The following is a 13,841-nucleotide window of genomic DNA, read 5'->3' on the forward strand; positions in this document are numbered from 1 at the left end:
CGGATGTCATTGGACAGAGGGAAAACTATCTTGTTGATCAGAGGGCAAACATCTTGACCTGTTCCCCGCAGAATATTGATAAGCAGGAAGCCGCCATCACAATTGTGTTCCAGTCCGGTGCAATTGAAGTTGTTAGTCACATCCTGAAGATTCGCCATTAACTCTTGCTGACTGGCAGGACATAGAAGCGGATTGAGGAACATTGCGAGCTGAAGCCTCTTTTTGCCGCTGTGAGTGAGAGCGAACGTGATGCGATTGAGTTCAGCTACTACGAAAAATCTACAGAAATGAAGGGTAGCATGCATATGGCAAAAGAGAACTAATTTTTGCGCTAGCCAAGGAATATTTCACCATATTTCTAAGTCGCCATTTAAAGGTGAAATGGTTAGTCACCGTAACATGCGGTTTTTCCTTCGGACAAAATGGAAATCATTTTGACCATCAATGCACTCTTGCAGAGCAAGGTTGCTGACAAAGAACTGTTCACCACAGTTCCTTCAATCTCGACAAAGTTTTTCCTTCCACTCGTACAGAAATTCTGCGAAACTTATATCTTTTCCAGTGTGTGGAAGATGGGGATTATGTTTGTGATTTTGAATAAGGTAACCCCTGCTGAGAGCGACAATTGGAGCGATATTTGCGTGCTTGCTGCCGTTGGAAAATTTAGTAGCTAAAATTATACCGGGACGCATAAAACATCTCGTAAACTTAATCGGCAGAGACCACATCAACACGTTGAAGATCATTTTAGGACGGTGCGCGAAGCTTAGATCTTCGCTCCACCTACTTTTTATTAATTTCAAGAAAGCTTTTGACAGCGTGAACAGGAGGTGTATCTGGAACATTTCACGGAAAAGAATCGTTCCGAACAAGCGAGTAACTACCATCAGGAGTATCGAGGTAAAATTTCTGAGGAACTAAGAGATCAAAACGGAGTCCGGTAAGATTGCATTCTTCCTCTGATACAATTTTTTCTTGTTATCGGTAAGGTTCCCCCTGCTGCCTGGTCCTGAGGACGCGGAGGACATCTTTCCTCAAATACCTCGACTACGCTGATGATATCTGCTTGCTCTATCACCGTGTCATGGACCTTGGCGAGATGGTTCTGAATTTGGAAAAAAAGGCAAGTAATAGTCGGATTGAAGATAAACACCAAAAAAAAACTAAGGCTGTCAATCTGGCTGGTCATAATGCTCTTTCTATCTACATTAATGGACAAAATAATGAAGACGTCAACCAGTTTGTCTATCTTGGTAACGTAAGTTCTGCCCACGGTGGCTACGAACTGAATGTTGCCCAACGCATCAACAGCGCTAGATCTGCCTTCGTTGCTTTGTTTAAAATCTTAAAATGCAATTATCTCAACATCAACATCAAGATGAGACTGTTCTGTGGTAGTGCTCACTGTCAATCGAAAACTCCAAGCTTGCGTGAACACTTGTTTGCGTCATATCATCGGGGTACGTTAGCCTGATACAATTACAAAAGAAAGACCTTAGTTGACACATTGGCTAACGCCCATAGGCAATGTGATCGGAAGGCGGAAGTGACGGGTGGATAGGTCACATTAAATAGGGGCGACAATTACATTGCTGGCTATGTCATACAATGGAACTCACTCTACCAAGATGCCCGATGAGTGGATTATCCCAAGAAAACTCGGTTTCGGAATTCGTCGTTGGAGCTGAAGTACATTTCAAGTAACCACGAGCGTGGAAGGTGTGGTGGAAGGTCGCACGCCTCGAGAATGTGCTGTTGAACTGGCTGGGATCGCTAATCGAGAAATCGTAGGCGACAAATGGAACAGCAGCTGAAGGTCATTCCATCATTGGCGGGTTTTGAAGGACGGACGACCATTACTCTTCTTCCAAAATTTCTTTAACAAGCAAACTCAGCCTAAACAGAAAGCTCGGAAGGAACTTCAACCACAAAAGAGACGTGACAGTCAGAGCCTACTTTTCCGCCTTTACCAAGAAAGAGAAAGAAGGAAAATCTGGTAATGCGAACGCAGCTGCCCTTATACTGAAACGTGTCAATGCAAACGGGACACCGTGAACTTGGAAAGGTTGCTAGCCAACGGCAGCGGCAAATTTTCACAGTATCTTCCGCTGGCGAAGTGGACGCAAGAAAGTGAAACTTTCGGCGGAAATGGGGGACAAGTTGGTAATACCGGTGGGACCCACACCGAATAGGGAAGACTCTTCAGTTAGGGGCCGTTTTCACATTATTAAAATTAACTTGAATCATACCAAAACCCCTTGCTTTCCATAAAATTGCATTACACCCCTTATACATGTTTGGTGCAAAAGCTGGATTAATAAAGGGACTCAGAAAGCCACTACGATGAGATTGTTATAGGCAACTATAATGAGACAATTCTATTTCCAGGACCTAATTGCGATCATCTTACAATACCCGATTGATGGTATGAGTGTCATAATTACCACATATTTTTTCCCTGCGACGCTTTGTGTAGGCAAGGCAAGAGATAATTGATCTGGAAGAGGTCTTCAATCAAGCGGTCCTGAACCCTTAACAGTTGTTGTGAAAGCTCAACTTATTTGTTGGGGAAGTCGTAAATACAATTCTAGAGTTGAAAAATTATTTAATTTCATCACTCTAGCTGGTACCATGACTGTAGTTCAAGTAATTGATCTAATAATGGCGACTAATTACACCAAGTGGTTCATCTACTTGTGCTCAAGGTATGGGATAGCGAATCAATGCCTGACGACTGGCAAAGAGGCATTATCTGTCTCATACATTAAAAGGGAGATATCGCACAGTACAGTAATTATAGAGGTATCACGTTGCTGAGTGCCATCTATAAGATATTCTCCTCTATCTTACTAGGCCGGATAGCCCGATACACCCAGAACATCATTGGCCCATACCAAAGAGGCTTCACTCCAGGCAAATCAGCAACACATCAGAATTCCTCTGTGCGGCAAGCCATGGAAAAACTGTTGGAATATAGACACCAGTTGCACTATCTGTTCATCGACTTTAAAGCTGCCTATGATAACATAGCCAGAGTAAAACTGTACACGGCCATGAGGGAATTCGGTATCCCGACGAAATTAATAAGACTGACTAGGCTGACTCTGACCAATGTGCGAGGCCAAATAAAAGCACCAGGATCACTCTCAATACCATTCGACATCAACAACGATCTACGACAAGGAAATGCCCTATCATGCGTCCTCCTTGGCCCTGGAGAAAGTGATCCGTGATGCTCAGGTAAAGGCGAGGGGTACCATCCTCTTTAATTCCACCCAACTACTGGCCTATGCTGACGATATCGACATCATCGGAAGAACCGACCCGAGACATACAAACTGACTTCATCCAGATCGAGCAAGCGGCGCGAGATCTTGGGCTGTACATCAATGAAGGCAAGACAAAATATATTATGGCAACGTCAGCACCAAAAGCCAACCAACCAACAACATTAAAACGCACTGGTTAAACGGGAAGAATAAAGATAGGAGACTACAACTTTGAGACCGTTGATAATTTCTCCCGATAACCGGTAACCGGTAACCCGGTAACCGATAACAGCTACGACGCTAAAATCCGCGCACAGTTGTGGGCAGCCAATAGAGCCTATTTCAGCTTACAAAAACTGTTCCGCTGGAAACGTCTCACCATAGAGACACTTAATCCATATGGATAAAGATGATCCAGCCCGGGAAGTCTATAAGATCAATATCTATGTTAGAAAAAGAAAACGAGGCAGACTCTGCCTGAGATGGAGCGATGGCGTAGGTCAGGACGCCAGCCAGCTTTAAGGGATATCGAATTGGTGGACCTCGGCGCAAAACCGGGATGTATGGAGTTCCTTATTAAGGCAGGCCTAGACCGGATACGGATAAATCCTAGTAACACTTATTGGACAAAGTTCAATCAAATGGCTAAGGTCTCTTTTGGCAATAGAAAATCAATTTGGAACTTTGAGCCGTATACTTCAAAGTGTATTTCGAAGGGACTTGTCCTACTTCCCGAGGCAACCACGGCAAACTGATTCCCTGGTGAGAGGGAGGACTGCAATTACTCCGGAAATCAACGATACGACTTCTGAACCGTGATTGTAAAAGAAATAAGGATGAAGATTGAATGAACTTCTAGAACTCAACTTAAAAAGACCGTTAATAGCTCGAAGCAAGATTCCTTTAGAGCATACTGTGAGGAACCTGAATGCGAAAAAGCAATTCAAAAAATTTCAAGAGTCCCTGAAAGGTATGTGTCAACCAAGTTCGACTCTCTTAGAGAACCCATTGGAACTTTCACAAACTACAGAGTTAAATCTGTATAGACTCTCTTCGAAGTACCCCATCCGGGAGAATAGATGACAGAATGGAACGCAAATGGTGGTTCCTGCAAATTATTACAAGGAACACTATGAGAGCGTAGTTACCAATAGAAATTCCGGAACTCAAATCACTTTGCATGAAGGGCATCTATCCAGCGAAGCGAAAGGAGAGTATAGACCATCTAGAGCCACTTCTAAGAAATATTTTTCGAGTATGCCTTGCTTTGGGATCTGGGAACAGTTAAGGTGGTCTTCAAACCTAAGCCTGCGAACAGAGGGAACTTCACACAGATTACCTTAACATCATCCTTTGCTGAAATTATTGGAGAGACTGGTTGAGTGTCACATTAGTGGGAAGGCGCTAAGAGCGCACACACTAAATGGAAATCAACATGCTTACCAGGGTAGAAAGCCCTGTGAATCTGCTCGTCATCCTTTGGTTTCGAAGATAGATGACGCAAATCTCGAAGGCTACTACGCGATAAGGATGTTCAATGAAAATTCAATCAAGTGCACCTACGCTATGCTAACACAGAGATTTCTATGTGCAGAAATGGGTGTCAATCGTTACCTGAAAATTGAAGTAGCATGAGGTTTACCCCAAGAAGGTATGCTATGGTCTAGATCTCGGAATGGTATATAGAAATATACAACGCGTTGTTGAGTCCATTGACAGTTAGTAGGTATACAGAGGTCTTCTACACTCATGGCTCAAAAACAGGACAGTATTCTGGAGCAGGAGCGTTTCGAATGAAAAGGGAAATGGGTTTTTTTACTTGAAAAATATGCAACGGCCTTTTAAGCTGAAGTGTAAGCGGCGAGAAGGACGGAAACTTAAGTCATTGACGAGTGGTTGAGGGAAGGCTCACTCCAATCTGCAGCGATAGTTAAACGTTCATTACTTTGAAAATTGTTAAGGAATGTAGAAAACGATTGAATTTTATTTGTGAATTCAACACGTTGGAACAACTCTAGGGACCTGCTCACTGTGGTATGACATTGAGACTGGATATAATTCACAAGCTAGACATATGTTCAGAGCACGAAGTCTACAAGGTTATATGTGTCCATTTTGTAATAAGGAAGCAGAATCTAGGAAACATTTTCTATGTAAGTGTATCATACATTATGGTGCTGACGTACTCCAATAGCAACAAATAGCAATAATCACTACCAAGGAGTCCAAAACCTTCTTTTAAGAGTATTCTTGAAAATAAGTCCGATGTTTGAAGGGTGAAGCGCTAGCCTCTAAATATTGATGTCTTAGGAATCTCAGGCATTATTGAAGTTAGAAAGAAAACCAAAAAAAATGAACCAAGCTTAAGACGATGGAAGGGCGATAATCTGGATATCAGGATTTATAAATCTGGATTTATAAATACAAGTAGCGGACAAAAATCTAATCTCCAAGTATGTTTGTCACAATGGAGCTGCAAAGTGTTAAGGAAGACTGGATTGAGGTGAACTCAGATCATTCAAGGTTCTTATACAGCTGTAGACTGAGGTGTATATTCCTTATAAACTATTACCGAAACTATGAACCAAATGCTAAATTTTCAAGAATCCATACCAATTAAAGCAAGCATCCCCGAATAATATTTTATTATGCATTTACAATTTACTTTCCCGAAACCGGAATAAAGTGCAAAAATCTGATAAAATTGCGAGATTCTAATTGTTGTTAATGATAAAGCGTTGCAACTATTGGGGGAGGTCTTTACAATTAAAAATGTTGAATGAAGTATTACACACAGCAACTACCAGAAAAGTTTAGAATCTACCCAAAGAATACAAAGCAAAAAGAAGGGAAGGCCCTTTTTTATTTGTCCATTTCTTTATTTGAAGGAGTAGTTTGACATTCTTAGCATGACTCTCCGCTACATGTAATTGAAGGAATACAAAAGCTACTCTATCTTAAAACTTTAATTGTAAAATTTTCGTATTTTAAGATGTGCTGAAACATTTCGCTATATTAAACATTTGATCAAGAAGGCTCTTTGCAATGAAAATATTCGTACGTTTTCAGCCTTTTCCGTATTAATACTGACTTCACGCTTCCTATAATAAATAAAAATAAAAAACACAACAAAACAAGAACTAAAATACTTCAATAAATATCTGTTGAAATACTGCCGCGATTCGTTCTTAGTTGAGCTTGTTTCTGAAGTATATCCTTTTGTTGGGCCCGAAACCATCTTGGGTCCTTATAGATTGGAAGACCCAAATCTACGGGTTTTCTTTCACTACTCGCAACGATATGATTGTTGTTGCCGCCGATGCTACTATTCAACTCGCTATCGAGATCTGTCTCTAAAAAGCTACTACCAGTTGTTGAGGGAGGTCCTGATCCAACACCTCGGGGTACATAGTGTATGAACTGATCATTGACTGGAACCGTTGTGGAATCGTACACTCCTCTGGTCAGTGGTGATGGTTGGGCGTGCCCAGCAGGCAAGGATTGGGGTTGCGTGGCAGCATTGCTTGAATCATGCGCAGTTGTCAGTACAGGACCAGAATCTGCTACTTCAGTGGTAGCATCTGGGACTGCAGTGCCAGCGTTACTTAATAGAGCTGTACTAGCCTCTTGCTGAACAGGTGATTCAATCCTAAATTGTATTTTGGTTTGAAGTCAGAAAAGGTTGAGAGAATTTTGAACAGCATTGCGTCGGAAAAAAACTAAAAGCCAGATGCCACCTAATTACGAATTTACAATTTCGAATGGGGTTTTGCATGGATAATGGAAGAAATTTGTTTTTGCGAATTGGTGAAAAAGGACCACACAAGCCATATAGAGTTTAGATACTAGCATGCTAATGAGTGGGTTAATTGCACAACTAATCATATCATAAAGCAATCTATTCGCAGCATAGGTAATGATGTACTTACGTTTCACTTGTTGGAGACTTGGATGAATGAGCTGAAATGAAAGAAGTGATAAACTTATATAATAATTCGCAGAAGCTTGTGAATGATTTTTATAGATTCAGCTTGGTTATAATTTCTATTACAACTGTAATGTACCCTAGTCTTGCACGAGCTTTTCCCGTTTGACTCAAATTTCTAATCCTTCTATTCCCTTCTTGGATTTTCAATTAGTAAAATTTACATTTTGGACATTTTATCATAAAAAATGTTTTTATATATTGCAGGATAGTTACAGTTATTGTTCTGCTATTGCTGACATCAAGGACAACTAAGTGGACAGTGAACGTATTGGATAGTAGCAAATTTATGCTGGCTTCTATCGTTGAATCGCTTGTGCGGCCTACATGTGTGCAGATCAGCTGCTACCTATTTTATGGTAAGCACATGAAACTTCTTCCTCTTCTTTTTCTTCAGTCTTTGTCCCGTTCACAAGCGGAGTCGATTCGTCGTGATCAAATGCCTGATCTGGATGCTATCTCGAGGCTTTTAAATCCCCATCCAGCGTATCAAGCCACCGTTGTTTCGGCCTGCCTTGTGGTCGTTTACTATCGATTCCATGCTCAGACCAATCTTGGCAAGGAGACTTCATATCAGTTTATGGCTTTCTTTTTCCATCGGGGCATTGCTATGAATGCATCTATGCTCTTTAGCCAGAATGCATCGAAGGTATATGTATTAAAGCCGTTAAAGACCTATAGATAGTTTGAGGTTTGATACGCTGAAATCGTCGTTAGGAGTGCCTTTCAGAGCCGAATATCGATCTCTTCAGCGAGGAGTGGCGAGTACTTAGCAAGTTATTCATCATATCTCAGCCACAACCGTTCATAAATTCGAGCAGGTAGTACTATGTCATGCAAAAATCCTTTCTGAAACTCCTAGGACGTGGTTTAGAGGAGCGAAAACTTCTTATTTGGAATTACAAGTTATCTGCATAAATAGTCTGTCCATGTATTTTTCAGATTATCATCTTGGCTAATCCTTCCTCATACTGTATAATTAGAAAACGATTAATTACTCTCATCAGTCATTGTCTCATTATCATGGAGAAAACTATTACCCAACGAACAGCTGTTCTTGATTCAAAGCAGATACTTCGTATTAGCCATACTGCCGAACATTTTCTGGAGTAAATACTCACTCGTAACAAACAGAAAACTATTGAAGATTTTCTCGTCGATCAGTTATTTAAGGGATGGAGGGCGAAGCTCGCCTTCACTGACATTCGCTTTCAAATTGCAAGGTTTGAAAGGAGCAGAATTGTTGACATATGCTTGGGACGATACATCGGCAGCACACATGGTGACAGTAAAACTTCTTACAGCAGCAGCGCAATAGATGGAAGATCGTACGGTCTGAACCTCCATACGCGATTCAGAATCTTCGGGAGCAAGTTGGAGGGCAAAGTCAGACTTCTCGCGATCACGACTGATCTATGGAGGCAATCAAACGACAAAACTGCCTTATCAGCTATAGATTTGGCAATATTTCTTTGAACAGGGAGAGACAAAATACTTCGGAGGACACATCGAGTGTAAAACCAACGGAAGTTCCTAAGGTAATCGCCGAAACCATGGAGGCTGAAATTATAGTATCAAGCAGGGAAGTAGACCTGCTGCCCAGTGAGGAGGAGAAACTGGACGACCTAGAGCTGGATCTTCTAGGGCTGAAGCTACATAGAAAAAAGCGCTACTTCGGAAGCGGTGGCTAATACTCTGACAGGGGGGAAGAGCTCCAAATATTGACTGAGCGAATGGTCAGCACTAAGAAACCCCAGGAAAACCCCCGCCATGCAAGGACAAATTCCATGGATGGCATTGGAATAGTGCTGGCTCAAGAACTCTGGGTGCACCGCGGGCAGTTTGTCAGTCTGCAGGGAGGGAGCGTACAGGTAATTTGGGATTCCTCTTGTGAAGAACCAAGAGCTTGAATCATTTTCAAACTTAAAATATGTCTCTCAAAGTTACTTACTGGAGACCTCGTGACAATCCAAATCTCACTGAAAACCGAGGAAGAACTCGAGAGGTAATCGTGCAATCAACATACCTCCCAAGAGACGATACGGGGTCCTACCGGAGTTAGTCCTTAGACTGGGTAAGTTTTGCGAGAGGAAATTGCTACCAGTTCTTTTCGACTGCGATCCCAACGGCCGCCAAGAGGTCTGAGAAAGTAGCGACATTAATCGAAGAGGTAAATATAATACCTTCGAGAATTCATCCCCAATAATAAGTTAGTAATATATAATGTAGAGGACACACCAATATTCGTGACCAGCACCAGGCAAATGGTACTAGACATAACTCTAGAGAACACTGATGAGCGCCTTTGTCAATATTTACGAGGTGTCGGTGAGCTTTCTATGTCAGATTCGATATTCAGAGCAACTCGGAAGTAAATACAATAATAAGAAATCGCAAGAGAACAGACTGAGGCTCCTACACAAGACATCTGAGTGACAGAATTGTTAATCTACAGGTGAGCGGTGACATCAGGGGCGACCCAGAGCTAGAAACAATGATGAAAGGTCTAAACAAAATCGTCAATAACGCATATGACGCCAGCTATGCGGCTAAGACAGCCAAGTTATCAAGGGACGTACCCTGGTGAAGCAGGAACAATTTTAGAATAAGAAAGGAAGTGTAAAAACTCTTCAACCGGACGAAACAAACCCGGGACTGGCAAATGTACAAAAGGGCACTATCGATGTATAGCTACGCGATCGGGCAGCATAACGAAAGAGCTTGACGGAATTCTCTGAAAGGATAGAACCAACCACAGAGCATGCAAGCTATATAAAGTGATAGTCGAAGATAAGGCAATATTTCCTGCCTCTCTGAAAAAGGAGCAGGGAATTTTAAAGAGAGTGAGGAAGACAGGATACTGGATGCTCCTTAGGACTCATTTCCCGGGACCCTATTCCAAGGCGGAAGACAATAACATTCTGCCTGGCACCCCAAAAGTAGGCAGAAGGGAGCAAAAGGTGAAATCGAAACTAACGAAGGAGGTATGCTCGGAAACATACAACAGTACGAACCTTTAAAAGGCTAAAATTATCCGGAGTAGATGGCATTTTCCCAGCCCTACTCCAGAGAGGTCTAGAAATTATCTTAGGATCCCTCCTAAGAGTGGTAAAGGGGCAGCATAGGATTAGATATCAAAACGAGCAAGAGTGGTCTTTATTCCGAAAGCAGATAAACAGGATCCTTTTCACCCTAAATCTTTCCGGCCAATATGCCCAACATCGTTCTTACTCAAAGCGGTGGAGAAGGGCATATATAACTATATTAGAAGTAACATTCTAATCCGCGATCCCCTGCATCAATGGTCAACACGCTTACCAGGCAGCACGGTCAACCGAAACTGTCCAGTATCAGAAGGGAATAGTACTGTGTGCGTTTTGGGATGTCAAAGCAGCGTTCGATAACACATGGCGCATAGAGATATGAGATGCTCTAATCCGTAAGGGAATGGGTGACACCCTGGCTTCTAGGTGGGCAAAATGTTATTATTATTATTCTATTAAGGGAAAGTCGTACCGCATCCTTGAAGAACTATTGTGCCCCTTTTACTGGTTATAATGTACCTATTGATCATAGTATCTCAAGTAGGCCTGTAACCGTTAGGAACTTTAGTATGTTCCCTACTTCCAGATCTTTCAGCTTTGCATCTGGTATTAAATGTTCTCCCAGATGTCTCGACCTACTTTGCACAAGTGCCGGACACTGTCCCAGGACGTGTATAAAGGTTTCGTCCTCCTCCTCACAAAACCTGCAAGCAGTGCCCGTAGATATCCCTAACATCCCTAGGTGATAGTTCAGCCGACAATGACCAGTGAGAATTCCCACTATGATTCGGAGGTTCTTTTGGGGAAGGTTTAAGCAATCCTTTGTGCGCATGGGTTCGTATCCTCCTATAAGCACCCTGGACTGCTCCATCCCTGGTAGGCCCGCCCAATATAGTTCCCTCAACTGTTTCTCTTCATTTCTTAGATTCATAGCCATGAAACCGTTTCCGATTCCACAGAAGAGTTCTGGCCCGTGTAAAGGCGTCCCTGCTCCCTTCTTGGCTAGTTCGTCCGCTGCCTCGTTGCCTTCCAACCCAGCATGGTCTGCAACCCAAGGTATCCAGACCTTGTTGGACGAGCCGAGTGCATTCAGTCTCTCAAGGCATTCCCATACCAGTTTAGAGTTCACGTGGTTGGACCTAAGTGCCTTGATCGCTGCTTGGCTATCGGTGAGAATAGCTATGTTCTGCCCCCTGTAGTTCCTTTGCAGATTAAAGGAGGCACATTTGTCTATGGCGTATATTTCCGCCCATTGGCTCAAAGTACATTTTCCTTGAGAGGGTGGGGTTATGTGGAGTATGGTAGTCGGTAAACTTGTAGGAAAGCTAAGAAATACTGGTATACAAGTCCTGGGTTACGCTGACGATATTGTTTTAATCGGTAATGGGCAACTATAAGAATACCGTATTTGATAGAATTCAAACTGGACTAAGAATTATTAGCTCCTGGTGCAGGAAGGTGGCACTGCGCATCAATCCAACGACAGCCACCACAGTATCAATCGCTGCGAAATGTAAGCTTGATCAGATAGCCATTAGGTTACATGGTATTCAGGTGGAAAGAGAAACATAGGTCAAATATTTGGGAATTACACTAAACCAAAAATTACTCTAGAATGTGCATATTAGAAACATATGCCGAAAATTTATGGGACTCCGATGGCTTGCAGGCACATACAAGGGACATAAATAGAGGGGGTTGGATATACGCCCCAATGGTAGGCCAATAATTTCTTATGGGGTGGTAATTTGAACAGAATGAACTGAACTCAGTACAACAGCCAAGAGTTTACATGAACTCCAAAGGCTAACTTACGTAAATATCAGTGGGGAAATGAACACATGTCCAGCGGCATTCCTGGAAGTCCTTCCGGAATTAACTCTTCTCATCTTCACCTACAGATACAGGCAAAGGGAGAGATCTTGAGAATGGCCGGGAATATCAGTAAGGCGGGCAGCTGCCTAAATCCAAGGAAGACTAATATTCTTCCCAGGCGGTACCTCGAATTACTGATGACAAAGTTTCATTTCGAAAAGATGTTTGAAATACGGTGGAGTAACTTGACAAACTGGGAGAGCGTGGCAGTAGCATTCGGCTTAAACCTGAGACTATTTTACCTCGCACCCTTACGGATCTCTCATATCGGAGGGAGCGGGCACGAGGGTCATTGGTCCAAGGAAAACGTATTTTAAACCAATGGGAAGTACGCTAGTATATTTCATTGGTGTTTCCTTCAATCTGGAAAAGGAACTACAAGCAGCACAATATTACTATTTTGTCCGATCACCACTTCGTGATCAAGGCGCTTAGGTTTAACCAGATGAACTCCCTAACTGGCATGGTAATACCTTGAAAGGCTGAACATGCTCCGTTTGCACAATAAGGTCTGAATACTCTGGGTTCCAGGCCATGTTGAGTTAGAAGGCAATGATGCCGCGGACGAACTGGCCAGGAAGGTTACAGGGACACCTCCAATCGGATTGGAAACTTTCTATGGAGTTGGAAATGGGTTCATGGCTACAACGCTGAAAAATGGAGAGGAAGGACTAAGGGAACTGTACTGGGCGAACCTACCAAAAATGAAGCAGTTGCAAGTTGTTCGAAGGATTGTTTAAACGCCACCAAGAAGAGCCTCCGAATCATTGTAGAATACTGGCTAATCACCTGGGGAAACTACGGACACGGCATGCAGGTTCTTTGTTCGGCACTTGTACAAAGTAAGTCAAGGCTGGAAGAATACTTAATATCAGATGGCAAGTTGAAATCCATGGCAGTAGGGAACATATTAAAATTGCTGTTTGTTATAGGCTTGGTTGACATATTCAATGCGCGCTCGAAGTATTTTTAGCAAATACTTATACACCCGGCACTGAATAAGGGAACTAGTTGTTCCCGAAATATCGATATATGATGATAGCATGCCTAGTTTTCATTGCTTGACATACTATAATTAATAGGTACACTATAACCAGTGAAAGGGGCACAATAGTTCTTGTAGGGCACAGTGTCACTACACATATCCGAATAATAATAAGTGAATCGACCCCGCGAGATAATATCTAATGATAGTTCCACAGGGCAAGCGGTTGAAGTGATGCACAGGGTGGTTTAGCGTGTAGACGGGGTTCGTACATGTCACTGGTTTCGACTGGTGTCCTTCGAAGGTTCCACATATATAGCTGAGCCAATAAAATGCTATTTGTCTGTATGAATTATCTAAAATTATTTGGTTAAATTGGTAATATTTATTTTAAGGACACTATGCATCCTCCTAAATTCCTATAAGACATTTACTTTGTAGTAATGGGCGCTATAAGTTCGTCCTACAGAGAGCAGGTAAGTTTGTTGCCACAAAGTTATGCCCTATGTCATCTAAAACTTGTCGATACTATTTATATAAAAATATTGATTTGGTAAAAGGAAAATATATCCTAATATCCCGGTTTGTGCGTTTTCTGTGCTCCTAAGAAAGTTCTAAACTATACTATTTCCAAATATAACAGCTAGTTACAATCTATCTCGAAATAAAACCATCTTATTATA

The 13,841-nt window shown here is 42.2% G+C and overlaps 1 protein-coding gene across 4 annotated transcripts in view; it reads right to left on the reverse strand.

Annotated features, from left to right (window-relative positions):
* The window catches only part of LOC119648657 (fasciclin-3), a 297,763-nt gene that overhangs the window by 2,664 nt on the left and 281,258 nt on the right, over positions 1–13,841 (reverse strand). For 3 of the 4 annotated variants that reach the window (XM_038050470.1, XM_038050454.1, XM_038050446.1), the window contains exon 5: positions 7,199–7,229. In XM_038050470.1, the coding sequence (XP_037906398.1) occupies positions 7,199–7,229 (31 nt within the window). Of the gene's footprint in view, positions 1–6,121; positions 6,919–7,198; positions 7,230–13,841 lie in introns of those variants that run through there. The other variant, XM_038050437.1, reaches the window with a different exon arrangement.

Source organism: Hermetia illucens, chromosome 1 (assembly GCF_905115235.1).
Source record: "Hermetia illucens chromosome 1, iHerIll2.2.curated.20191125, whole genome shotgun sequence".
Classification (NCBI taxonomy): Eukaryota; Metazoa; Arthropoda; class Insecta; order Diptera; family Stratiomyidae; genus Hermetia; species Hermetia illucens.